The following is a 14,119-nucleotide window of genomic DNA, read 5'->3' as shown; positions in this document are numbered from 1 at the left end:
TGATTGGGAAAGAAAAAGCTTAGGTCAAACATTCTTTTGGCATATTTAATATAAATGAGTGGCTAATTTGTTTCCATTTTTTTGTGTGAAAATGTGGCATATATTATTTTCATAGAAAGAACAAGTACAGCATATACCAGAAAACTACATCACCCAAATGACAGGTGTACCAGGAAATTCTTGCCCTTGAAATGCTAAAAGTGCAAGTATATGAGCCTGCACACCAAATGAGAGGGGCTCTTAGGGAGTTTTAAGCAGGAGTTGGTGTTTGTTCCGTTTTCATTACCTATTAATGAATTTTTGCTTATTTTTTCAATTTATGGCAAAAGTTGACATTATAAAAACTCCTTTTGAACTGACTTTGCTATTCAATAACAGGTACAGGTTTACATTGTTCAATGAACTGTACTACCTGGTTGCAGGAGGAACAATTTGGACAGGTAAGATTGCTGCTTTTTCGAGGTATCTTCAAATTGGTTAGTTGATCAAATAAGGATGACAGAATTGTATCTATGTTTTTAAATTTGATGAAAAAATGTTGTTAAACCACTGAAGTTGTTTCAGAGGTCAATCATATCAATGTTGTTGCCAATGGCCATAGGAAGTGGGATCCATATTATTTATATTTCTCTGAGAGTTACAGAATTTTTTTATTTGTCCATTGTGACTTGAATGTTTAACTTATCCACTTAATAAGGTTTCATGGAATTTGTTTTTGTGTTCTCCTCTAACTGTCAATCTAAAATTTTGTGTGTATGAGTATTCATTGCTTTTGTCTGAAGTGTTAGCGTACTCCTTGACATACTTGTAATTTGGCTCTTGCTATGCAGAATTTTGATAGATAATGTGTTTTATTTTTTCATACAACCACTTTTATTTTATTTTTTTTCTTGTTTTATTTCCTGCATCTAGGTGGTGTCTTTTGCACTCTCCAATTGCCACTATGGCTGGTTGTACATTTGAGTCACATTGACCTATTTTGGTGATTTCTAGGTATTGATATAATTCTTTATTTTTCTCTTCTTCAAATATTATATCTACAAAAATGTTCTAGATTATTATTTTGTCTCTGCTTTTCAAAAGGGGTACAGTGTGCTGATAAGACTGTTGTACTCAACCTTGATAATGAAAAAAACTGACACGAGATACATAAAGCAAAAATTTCAATATGAAGGATTTTTAGCTTGAGGGAATGTGCTTGCATCTTTAGGTTGTCAGCAATTAAGCAATTAGTCTTCTTAGTCTTCATTTTAAGGTTTTGGACGCAAACCTTATGCATTCCCAGGTGTGGAATTAAAAAAATCTATGGATCGGGTAGTAGAGGCATGAAAAGCAGGGAAGTGGTCTATCATTTGGGATCTTAAAGCAGTTATCTGTGGTTCATGTTCCCTAGGGTGGATCTGCCCAGAATCTATCAAATGATTCCCTTGCCAGGGCATGAGTGGGGTCTTTAGAGTATTGGTTAATGCTGGAACTATGAAGGGGCCTTTTGGCCCTCTCTAGGATCACTTTAAAACGCATTTGAACCCTTCAAGATTCTCTTTGTGATTGAGACCCATGCGAGTCCTATCTGGATTGTACTAGACTATCCAGGATTTCGTTGGTTTTCATTTTGCAGAAAAGAGAGATGAAATACTGAAGGGGTTACAAGTTCATGTACACTGCTTGCCATATTTGGGGTTCTCTCTAGGGAAAAATCACTCATGTGGGTCCACGTTAGTGGCATGTCTCCCCTTCCCTAGACGTCTTCATTGGAGCCTACTAGGTCACTTGTACTTTATCATATTATGCATTGCACAGGGACTCTGCCGGCGATGTCCAACTGGTCTTATATGCTGATATTATCTAGTATTCGATATATGGTGAGGTCATCCTTTGATGCTTGTACTAGACACTTTCAAATACCACTCCACAATAAATCAAAGGATGCTCTTTGTCTTCATGAGATAGACCTAGCCTCTGTAATGTCCCCTTCCCCATAGGAAGCTTATGACAGAGTCTGCTAGCCTAAAATGGTTCCCGTAGGCTAAAGCAGTGAAAAAATTAACAAAGGGACTTAAATTTGCCTAAGGAGACTTTATTAAAGGAGGAGAAAGGATGATATTTCCTAGGCAAGTTGGATGTCACTTTAACTTTATAAAGTGGAGTATCATAAAGTGACTCTATAAAAGTGAATTTAATAAAAAAAAAATAATAAAGAGAGAAAATGGTAGGTGAAGATGAAAAGACAAAAGGGAAGGCGAAGATGAAAAGACAATCCTAAACTCATTAAAGAAGGGAATTGAGGAGACTCTAATTCATTCGATCATTGTGTGAGTTTGAAGAGAGAGCTCTTGGAGAGAGTTGGAAGGGGAAACTGACGGCTTTGGAGCCCTAGCTGCCATAACAGACTTCGGTGTTGCAAGGAGACACCCTAGTTTGGACCTGAGAGTGAAATCATCCAGATTTCACTGTTGAGCTACAATGGAGAACAAGATTTCTGAGAAATGTTGAGGTATTCATGTGTTATCAGTTGATTTTTAAAGAAATTATTGCATATTCTCTATATCACTGCAGGTTGAGGAGTCATTAAAGTCTGAGGGAACAAGCTCCATCTGAGCCCTGGAAATCGAACTTCAGAAACAAACACAGGCTGAATCTAAATCTGGAGAGCACTATTCTCATCGTGGTCATTGAACTGTGAAAGGAAATGGTTTGATTTTCCTCTTGGAAAGAGCAGCTCGAGCACCTGGCCACAACTATGGGTTATTCCAACTGCTGAACGGGTTCTGTGTTATCTGTGGACTGCGTGTGAGAGAATGAGTTGAACGTACATCTGTGGGGCCTATCTTCTATTGTTCCCAGGCCGTATACTTTCTGCTGGACGTGGGGCCTACTCTTGTGCGTGGAAGCTAGATAACCAAACTTGGTGCAGCCCATGAGTATCAATTGGAACGTGGGTCAAATGCACCACCTCTGCTGGACGTAGCTGTGATTACCCTTCTGCGTGGAGTTTATTCTGACATTGTGGGGGCCACGAAACACTGTATTGTTGACTGATATAAGCCAGAGGACCAGCACTGTACAGTTTGCTAAGTATTTGGACATGTAAGGAGGTCTATCACTGTTGTTTCAGCATGCTGGAGACTCATTCCAATGCCTGTGACCTGAGCAAGTGTTGGAGCAGCATTCTGGGTCTGAAAGTCCTTGCTGGAATTTACTCTCATTGCTTATCTTCATTGCCAGGTTTAATTTCTCAAGTCTTCCCTCTGTATATTCAAACTGTTGAATGAAAAAAATGCCTTTCCTGTAGCTACTATTGTCTATTCCCAGCTGCATTGTATTTCTGAATATATAATTAAATTTACAAATTTATTTGGAGACAAGAAAAGAAAAAAAGAACAATGTACAGTGAGGCCAATTTATGAAAACATCACCTACAGCAAAGTGTAACCGAACTGTTAGAAGAAATATCTCATTGAAACTCCAACTAAAAACTCAGAAATTTCTAAAGAAAATCAGAAGTTTGTCAAAGCGGAATTTTACAGCCTCACTAGACCTTTACATGAGGATGATGGATTGGGGCCTCTTTTAGCTTATGATAGGAACCTTCTACATTTGGGTGAGGCTCATGAGCTGCCAATCCTTGATGGCCTTCCTTGTTTCATGGAGTCAAACAGCTCTTCATGTATCTCCCATAGCGGGGTGCTAGCATCATCAACTTTGTCCTGGCCAATCAAGACTGACTTATGTATATTTGTCAGTGCTTGGTCCTCAGCATTCCCACATTACTGGATGCCTCTCTTGCTCCCTGAAATTTGTATCCAGCTTAATGAATTTATCGTACAATGGATAATTCAAATCACATACCATAAATAGCTCACCCATGCCATCTTACACAACCCTGCCTCTTACCCCAAACTCTAGAAATCCTACCATCATCTCCTTTGCCACAAGAACCATCTCTTTTTCTCTCAGAAGAGACTAAAATTGCGTAAGACCTTGATTCCCAATCCATGTTTGTCCATACAACCACTCTGTATGACATCCCTATACAAGCCTTTGTCCTAGTCACATCCCCCCCATGTTCTTGTCACATTTTGCTTCATATATCTGACAGGTGATATGGGACATGAACACCAGCAAAGCGATCTATTCAATAACATCAGTTCCTCAGGGTTCCCACTTGCATGGTCCCACCATATTGTCCACTTGATCCACAAATTATCTGAACAACTATCAGACTATCATGGCAGGTCACACTTTCTCCAAGCTAGATGTTACTGCTCTCAATTAGAGACTATTAGAGATACTTGATGAGGGAGTTCTTTGAGCCAAGGGTGTTAGTTTCGAGGGAGACTTTGTTCCAAAGACTTAGACACACTGGCATTTTGGAAACTCTCCTTACTGCTGTTATGTGTCTATAAGTTTGTTCTGGGCTACCTCCACACAACACATGGATTTTCAGATTTTATCAGGACCACCATTGGTGTGTGTTGTGACCTAGAGTGAGCTTCATTTGAAAATTTCAGTTGCAAATGACTTATTATCTTCCGAGCTCCTCCCAGACTGGGTTGGTTCTTGTTGATAGGTCTCCTTATCACTTGCCTATGATGCACAGATTGAATCAGTGGGAAAGAGAAAGGTCAACAAGCTTGCAAAATACAAAAGAAAATGCGAACAACTTTAGGGAAAGATCTGGAAGCCGGTGCTTGCCATTGGGTCATGTAGTCAGTAAGCACTAGAGAAAATGTCTGTTTGAACTTTGAAGGTGAAGAATGCCAGTGAGGCATCTGTGTTACATGAATCTTGGTAGATGAGATGTTTTGAACGCTACAACTAATTCCTATACAAAACCCTGTCCTAGTTCAAACCTAATAACAGGCAAGTTCTTACCCTACAAATCTCTGGGTTTGAGGATAGCCATTCGGATTCATAATAATCTCACTGAAATCAGGGGAAGGAAAACCCACACAATCACGAGATTAAGTTGCCTAGAGTGAAAAAGATAGCTGAGACGTTCATTAACAGTGAACAATAAATGAGAATGGGGGAAAAATTGTTGACCGAGTACTCGAGCTTTCATGAATTCCAGACTGTTTGATGATTACAGGTATAAAAGATTTTGAATCACTGAAGCAGAGATAAAATCCTCTAGTATCTATCCTAAAACAATGGATTTATCATTTTGCCTGCCTTTATAGAACTCTGTCTCCTTGAATACTGTGCCGTCCTGCTAGACGTGAGAAACTTCTTTACACTGCATGCTATTGACCAATCAGATGTGTTGTTAATCCCTTGGCTGTGCTCTTAGAAATTTCTACTAGTAGATTAAAAACTACCGAAAACTGTGTAGTGGTAGGCATGCATTCAAGACTGTGTATGCATGCAGGTTGCCTCGAAAAGCAGATGAAACTCTATCCCTTAACTGTCTTGACCACTTGCTGTTTGCTCCTTGCTTGCATGATTCTGAAAACAAGTTAGGGGTATGCCTTCACCTGCATGAGATTGACTGGGACTAGCCACATCTGATGCACCCTACTCCTTGCCCTGATTGTTGATGATTGTAGCAGTGGTCAGGTACCTCTGCATTGGCTGGGTGTCAAGCATGCAGGAGTCATCCAAAGCTGTAGGAAACTTGCTTAATTTATTGAGTAACTTGCTTTTGTAATTTAGCCTATATCTAACTTAGGAAAAACACATAATAAATTATGTTGGCTATTGAGCTAAAGAAACCAAGGAAAACTGAATTATTTACTTTAGTGAATATTTTTTAATCTTAACCATTGATCTTAAGTGGGTTAGGATTTAATCTTAGATATCCATCACTTTGGAGATTAGGGTTAGGGATTTAGCTCAATAATAAATTATAAAAGCAAGGCTAAGGAGAGGAGAAAGACACAGCAAGAATGAGTGTGATATTCAAGGCTGAAGAGAAAAGAAGTGTTGCAGCAGTGACAGGAAAATCCAGAAGGAAGACTGAGTGGAGGCTAAAGCCGATTTGATTTTCTGAGTACCAGAAATTGTTGAAGGCTGACGTGTGCGCGAATTGAGCTTCAGAGAGGCCACGTGTGAGGAGAATAGTGTATGGGCTACACATGTGGAGGGTTACTGTGAGATGGGTCACACTTGCGAGGGTTTCAGGATTATTAGAGGCTGCACAAGTGGAGGAAATTCAGTTGTGTGCAGGTCGAGGTTTTCAGGGGTTGATTTGCCAGGCTCTAATTTTGCTGTAAAAAAATTATATTTTCTTTGGGGCCCATTTTCCGGTAAGGGAACTCTAATTTGTCAAATAATAAAAGTGAAGAGTAATTGGAGGGTATTTGCCATGTGAAAGATTTCCTCTAGTGTGCTTATGCTATATAATATTTCTGTTAAAAATTCCAGTGTGTTTTACATCTAGTAATTGCAGGAATATTATCTGGGTATAAAAATTGCTAGTAATTAAAATGAGATCTGGAATTAAGAAATTAACACTGACTAGAAAGCTAAAACTGAAAGTAAATGCATGGCTGCATTATTACTAGACCTAATTGAGAGGATTTAGTAAACATTTCCACAGGTCATCCCTTCCTGAGTGTGGAAGTACTTAATTACTGCAGTGAACAGCAGCAAATACTAGGATCCTCTTCATAGAAACCCCTCATTATGTCGAGTTGCAGTCATTGTGACCTATAAAACCCGAACATGAGTTCCATAACCATAGCTTCCAATACATTTTGATAAGATTTTGCGATATTTATCCACATTCTTTTGTAGTTTTTGGATGTCTTGATGAGTGAGTTTTGCAAATGTAGAACCGAGATTAATCTCTCTTTTACGATAGTCCATTTTCTATGATTTTGCATATTAAATTGCCTTGATAGATGCTTGCTTCACCCTACAAGCATTAACTTTGGAGTGCAATGAAGAACTGGGGCTTTGTTCTTCTAATGGAATCACCAATAATGATATGTCAATGTCATATGGGGAACAAATACGTTTCGTATCCTTGACAACGACGCCATAAATGTTACCACTCAAACTAGCAGGGGACCTAAAAGGGAATACTAAAGGGGCAATTACTAGGTCAAGGGCAGCTAAGGCTCCCTACTCTTTACTGACTTTCACCGATGTGAGCAAACCCGGTGTATAGAGAGTCACTTGTGAAGGATAGATCAACAACGGATATGAAGTGACCTCAATGATCCTTTCCTAGAAGGGAGTCAAGAGTGGGGTTTGCTTGCTTCTTAAGCAAGGTACAAGGCTTTCTAGGAGAAGTAGTTGAGGATTTAAGGGCTAGGTTAGAGGAGTGTGGCTTGTGAAGGAGTTCCCAATCCCTAAAACCCTTGCACAATTTGGATTGCCGAGTTGTCTTTGAAGAATTCACTTTGATGAAAAATGGGACCACATGGGACCAAGTGAACCCAACCAAGGTTAAGAGGAGGGAGTATAGCAACCAATGATGGTCTTAACCTAAACAAAGAGGGGAAGAGGATCAAAGAAATAATTTCAGCCAATGATGGTCTTAACCTAAACAAGGAGGGGAAGAGGATCAAAGAAAGAATTTCCACTTAAAGGTGCCAAAATGATCCTATGAGGTACTATCGTAGGGAAATCAAGGGCAAAGTTTGATCTCAGGGCTAGGGCTTGGAATATGTCACAATCCCATTGTCGTAATTTCTTCAAATTTGGAGGAGACCTTGAGGACACACCAGCGCAAAAGAGGTCAAGAGATCAAACTTTTTCTACGGGTATTTTGTCAGGAAAATGATGCCCTAGGTGACCTAGCGTGGCTAGACCTAGAGAAGAGGAAAAGGTGCAAAAAATATGCTTTAAGGTGATCACCTATGGAGGACCAGTGCCTAATCCTTTGGGAGAGATGGAGTCATGGAAGATTAAGAGTTTGGATTTATTTCCACTTGTCAAGGAGGCCTAAAAAGCAACTTTGTTGGCCATTAGGGCTTAATGGAAGGAGCTTCAAGGTCTTTATATTTCGTTCAACAATATTTGGTGACTTACCAAGACAAAAAGTCTCTAGGAACATTCATTCATTCAAACATGGCCCATACATGATATATCACTATTTAAAAATTCAATTTCCTCAATTTCGTTCCAAGAAAACCAACAAATTAACCCTAGAATAACGAAAATCCCAATATCATGAATGCAACAACATAAAGAATCAAAATAGCATTAACATAGTACTTACATGTAAGAAGAATATATTCAATCACCAAGATATGCCAATCATAGAAGCTCCAAGACAAAGAAGATTAACCAAACATCGATGGAAGCTCCAAGACAAAGAAGATTAACCAAACATCGAAATTCATCCATTCATACTAGAAATCTCATCCTCAAAAGATAGAGAAAATATCACAAGTAGATATGATCCAATCGAAGTGATGATGATAAATGAGTTCACATCACTCCTATTTATAGACTTAGGAGTTCGGATCACCTAATTAGGCCTACATTAGCCGCTAAAATGAAATAAAGTGCAAAATAACTATCTTTTGGTGACAAGCCTACCAAACTAGCTAAAAAAGAAAAATAATAAGCCTCTCAAGAGGTCAAATGATGAATAATACATGTTGTTGAGCCCTCCAAGAGGCTTGATGAAGTCCATAAGTGCCATAAGTGCCATATTGATGAATTTGACTCTCAAAAGTGAAGGACAAGGGGTTGGCCCTGTGTTCTCCAAACAATAAACCTGTGGTGCTTCTAGTGGGTGTGGGGGCATCCAAATAACCTCATGTGTCTCCAAGTACATCGAAGATGCTTGCAAACCATCTATAAGGGCTCAAATGATAATATAAGTGATGTCACATCAACATACAAGTCCTGGGTCATTTGCCAAGTGCATGGTACAACTGTGGGGCCGATTGGGCATGATGAGCTAGATGCATCTTCCTTGTCCAATAGGTGAATCTCGAGCAATCTCTGACCATCTCTGGGGATCCATGGAGTGCTGCTTACTACTGTGGAGGGCCATGACTCTCTACACACACCCTACATGTGACATTGTAGCCCTTTGGAGAGTTAGGACCCTGTATCGGAAGACCAAACTCAAAATGGTGTAAATTTTAGGTAACAATGGTATGTTCTATGCTTAAGAGAAATTTATTAGCCCAATATCAATATCCAGTTTAGCAATCACATCAGCAGGATAGTAAAATGAAAATAGAACATAAACATAAATAGTAGAAGACAAGCCAAGACAGGAGGACACAAGATGTGGCACCAGCCAGGGACAAACCCCAATGTGGGGAAACCCTTGATCAATTCTTCTTATATTCTTCAATAGCCAAGACAAGAGGGCACAAGATGTGGCTCCAGCCTGGGACAAACCCCAATGTGCGGAAACCCTTGATCAATTCTTCTTATATTCTTCAATAGTTTAGCAGAGAGAGATAGTACAATTTACAAATTTGATAATTTATGACAGCAGTAAAATGCCCTAACCAGAAAAGTCAACGTTGGTCAAACAAGGTATAATTATTCCTCTAATCAGCTTGGTCAAATCTAGTCAACTTCGGCCTCCAACAACAAGCCTAATCAACCCAAAACAGTCCAAAAAAGTCCAGTAAAAAATTGGTTAACAAAAGTCAACTTGCGGCCAGCCCTAGGGCAGTCAACGCTGGTCAAAGGAGAGGTTAGATTGCCTCGATTTCAGTGCCCAGATCTGCGGCCTGCTAGGATAGAGAAGCCTCACCAAAATTGCAGTCAAAAGAGGTCAACGTTTGAGGTCAACACAGTCAAACAACAATATTGCAGTCCGGTCAACTTTGGTCAACGCAATCAAACATAAATTCGTCCTTCCTTCGCACATGTAAGAGACACCTACCCAGATATGCGTACCCAATCACAAGAGAAGAGAGTGAGACTTGAGATGAGATGATGGTGAAAATGACTTTAGGTCTCCTTTTATATGCAACGTTGAGGATGAGTTGGGGGTTTGAATACTTGTTTTGCTTGCTAGCCGACCTTGACAATTTGCCCATAATATAAATAAATTCATATCTTTATTTATACATATCGGAATTGGATGATCTTTAGATCAATCCTACACCTCTCGGTGAGAGGAATCCAAGAAAAATATCAGCTGTCATAAATAAGATGACTCATGTGGAGTTTGGCCCTAGTTGCCAATTTTAACAAATGGAAACCATCTTCAATCTTGCATAAGATCCAATGCGTCCCCTAGCCTTCTAGCCCAACAAGTCATTAAAGTAATCGGGTAAAAGAGCTTACAAGCCATGAACAAGTGGACACGTCATAATGGCAATCCCTTCCATAGTAGGTTTTGGCATGTGCCATTGTCTCCAAGCTCCGAAGGGGGTTAACCAAGTACCTTATTAGGTGGTTTCTACTTTTAAGGGGATAGTATGTCCAGGTACACCCTTCAAATGGTGGTGGCATGTGACAAAGAGGTGAATGGAATAGGGAATAAAGAGGGGCAATCATCGGCCCACACCTGGGCATATATGGAGGGAGCCATCATGGTACATGAGGTGCCCCGACCTTGATTTTTCCACCCTTCTTTATATGCCTTCTGCCTTTTATGATTTTTCTTTGATTAACTCCTCGGGGCTCGAAGGATAAGAGCATGATGTGTAAGATATAACAATGAATACCCCCTTTAAGGTAGGGCAGTTCATGTTGATTTGGGGTAGCATCAGATATGCTCTAGCCACAAAACTTGGTGGAGAGGCTAAGGCACATGAGATCTCCAATTCCCAGAAAGGGTTTGGGCAGATTCTAAACAGTTTGGGAGATATTAAAATAATTTGTATTTTTAATATAATCCCCAAGTCTAAACTTAGGGAAAGTGTGATATTAATGTGAATTAATATGACACTGTGTTAGAATGGTCCAAAAGTCATGGGTCAAGCCAGATCTAATCTTAGCTGTTGATTAGGGACTTAATCTCAGCCGTTGACTTGTCAACAAGAAAAGTATAAGAGGAGGCTTGAGGGTCACTTGGAGGACATAGTGAGGGAGACCAATCAGTTCAATTTCTGGAGCGGGGTTAGCTGAGAAATTGAACCACTGGTCTGGTGAGCAGTTAGGAGTCAGCAAGTACGGAACAAAGAGATAGGAGATAAGTGTAGAGGTAGAAAAGGTAGACATAGGGCCAGAGAGAGCCACGCAGAGGCAACAGAGACTGTGCAGAGCCAACAGGGCCTGCGTCATCCACGTAGAGGCTGCAGGAGTGACGCAGAAGGCCAAAGAGGCGGTGCAGAGTCTCAACACATTGACACAGAGGGTTTCAGGCCATGCAAAAGTCAGCCAAGCTGACGCTGGGTTCAGAAGAAGTGCTGGATAATTTGTCTATCTGTGGGTAAGCCAGCTTGGCACCTTGTTATACTAGAAAATTGCTGAATAATAAAATCCTCCCTTGCTGCACTGGTTTTCCCACATTGGGTTTTTCCGGGGACATTAGTCCAAAACAACTGTGTTAATGTGTTGATTCTTGTGCATATGTTTTTTTCTGTATTATGGTGTGATATTTGTAGCAGTATTTACTTCAATGTTTATTGAAGTGATTTCATGAATAACTTATGGTGGAATAAGTAGGAAAAGTAAATCAGTTATTGCAGTGATAGAGTTTTACTTTTCACATGGTATCAGAGCAAGTAATCAGAGACAGAAAGGGAAAATCAGTTATGGGTCGAGACCACGATGCAAAGGCATCCATGTCAGGGGACTCATGCAGATTTTCAGAAGATTGCACAAGAGAGAGATTTCGATTTCTCTATGTTGGCTTCCAGGCTGGAAGAAGTGCCGTGCATGACTAGCAATGCTCCACCAATACTCCTGGACGAGGAGACGCGGGTGCGGGGAGACGGACAAAGGGGACGTGTGGGAGTACCCTCAAATTTTAGGGAAATTTAGGGGGGACGTTGGGGTATATAATTTTTTTTCCTTTTTAATATATATATATAATTCATATTCTATAATGAAAGCATAAATACAATAATACATGCATATTTGAATTAAATAATGAAATACATTGATCCATACTCATCATCCTTACTAATACATACATGATTCATCCATAGACCACGAGATTCAATAATGAATGACTCTGATCCATATTCATTATTCATTATTCACTATTCTAGAATCTACATTGATTTAAAAATTAAATTCATCATTCTAAATTCTAAATTGATTTAAAATTTAAATTCATCATTCATCATTCTAGAATCTAATTAGTACTAAGAAAAATAGACTATAATAGATACTGAAATCTAAAGTCCGGAATAGTAAATTGATATAGCTAAAACTCAAAAACAGTGGAGTGATAAGTCTAAAAGTCACTCTAAAATACACAGAGGGCTTGGTGCTCTTGATTAAATACTAATTCCATACCCCCTTGTACATGACAAAATATAATGGAAACATTGCAATCCATCGAATCTTGAATTCTTGAAAAACTCTCAAGTCTGTTAGATTTTGAGTGAGATATAAAATTCTACTTTCTCTATATGAGATCCAATGAGGTCGGAACCACTCTCAAACATCTCGAGTCATTTCGTGGTAATGTTAAAAATTGAAGTAAAAGGATGAAAATGAAAAATAAAGGAGAATGTCACTTTTAATTTAAGAATTTAACATTACCATGAATTGCATAGCATTAGTAGGGAAATATGGTCAAATACTAGGTTTTCCCTGTCATAAATCATTGTTTACAAGCAAATTTAAGGGGGGACGCATAGCCCATTTTGAGGGGGGGACGCCCATGCGTCTCCCTTTTGGGGAGTCGCGTCCCCCACACTAGCGAAACATCCCCCCCCCCGCGTCTCCCCAAAAGGGAGACATGGGGAAGCGTTTCCCTAGACGTCCCCCCGTCCCAGGTGTGTGGGGTGCGAGGGGTGTCCCCCTTTTGGGGAATCACATCCCCCACACTGGGGAAACGTCCCCCCTTGTGTCTCCCCAAAAAGGGGGACGTGGGGAAGCGTTTCCCCAGACGTCCCCCCGTCCCAGGTGTGTGGGGTGCGAGGAGTGCGCGTACCCGACCATGGGGGACGTGTCCTCGTGGAACACTAGTTTTCACATGCTATTAGAGCAAGTAATCAGAGACAGAAAGGGAAAATCAGTTATGGGTCGAGACCACGATGCAAAGGCATCCACCTCAGGGGACTCATGCATATTTTTAGAAGATTGCACAAGAGAAAGAGATTTCGATTTTTCTATGTTGGCTTCCAGGCTAGAAGATGAGGTGCTGTGCATGACTAGTGCTGCATCATCAAAAGTATGGTATATAGACAGTGGAGCTTCGTGGCATATGACGGGAATCAGGGAGTGTTTCTCAGAATATCAAGAGAAGATGAACTTTTAGATCACCATGGGAACAAGGCAAAGTGTACTCCAGTAAGGAAGGGTACCATAGTTTTTCAGACAGAATTAGGAGAGCAGTTTCGTGCCACAAATGTGTTGCATGTACCAGGATTGGGGATGAACTTACTTTCCATGTCACAACTACAAGGCAAGGGCTATGACGTCTACTTCATCAAGGAAAAGGTATATGTCAAACACCCGAGCTGGAAAAAGAAAGTGCAAATTGGGATCAAAAGTAATTAGTTGTATAGATTACAACTAGAATCACCAATGGCACTAATAGGCAGTCATGGGGACAAGGACTTGAACGAACTATGGCACAGAAGGATGGGTCACTTGCACCATGGAGCTCTGAGAACTCTCAGGAGCACTGTAACAGGAGTTCCAGATCTGAGTACGGAATGAGATGATGTATGCAGGGGATGTGCTCTAGGAAAGTATGCCAAGGCGGCATTTCCTAGGAGCAAACACAGGGCCAAGAGTGCACTAGGATTGATACACTCAGATATCTGCGGACCAATGTCCGTCAAAGCTCTCAGTGGTGCAGAGTATTTCTTTACCTTCATTGATGACCACTCAAGGAAAACTTGGATTTATTTTCCGAAAACCAAGAATGAGGTTTTTTGTCGATTCAAGGAGTTCAAGGCTCTGGTGGAGAATTTGACTGGGAAAAAAATAAAAGTTTTGCGCTTAGATAATGGTGGAGAGTATGTCGATAAGGACTTCATTGATGATTGCGCTAAGGAGGGCATCAGAAGAGAGTGGACAATGCCCTACAATTCGGAGCAGAATGGGGTAGCAGAAAGAAAGA

The 14,119-nt window shown here is 40.2% G+C and overlaps 1 protein-coding gene across 4 annotated transcripts in view; it reads left to right on the top strand.

The window, feature by feature from the left end:
• The window catches only part of LOC149245179 (uncharacterized), a 116,959-nt gene that overhangs the window by 87,926 nt on the left and 14,914 nt on the right, over window positions 1–14,119 (top strand). For all 4 annotated transcript variants that reach the window (XM_089457694.1, XM_089457693.1, XM_089457695.1 and 1 more), the window contains one exon: window positions 379–440. In XM_089457694.1, the coding sequence (XP_089313820.1) occupies window positions 379–440 (62 nt within the window). The remainder of the gene's footprint in view (window positions 1–378; window positions 441–14,119) is intronic.

This window comes from Pinus tabuliformis, chromosome 7 (genome assembly GCF_031772625.1).
Source record: "Pinus tabuliformis cultivar Carrire ecotype Pingquan chromosome 7, CPIR1, whole genome shotgun sequence".
Taxonomy (NCBI): Eukaryota; Viridiplantae; Streptophyta; class Pinopsida; order Pinales; family Pinaceae; genus Pinus; species Pinus tabuliformis.
The sequence above is the reverse complement of the archived record's forward strand: the minus strand, read 5'-3'. Positions and strand labels throughout refer to the sequence as shown.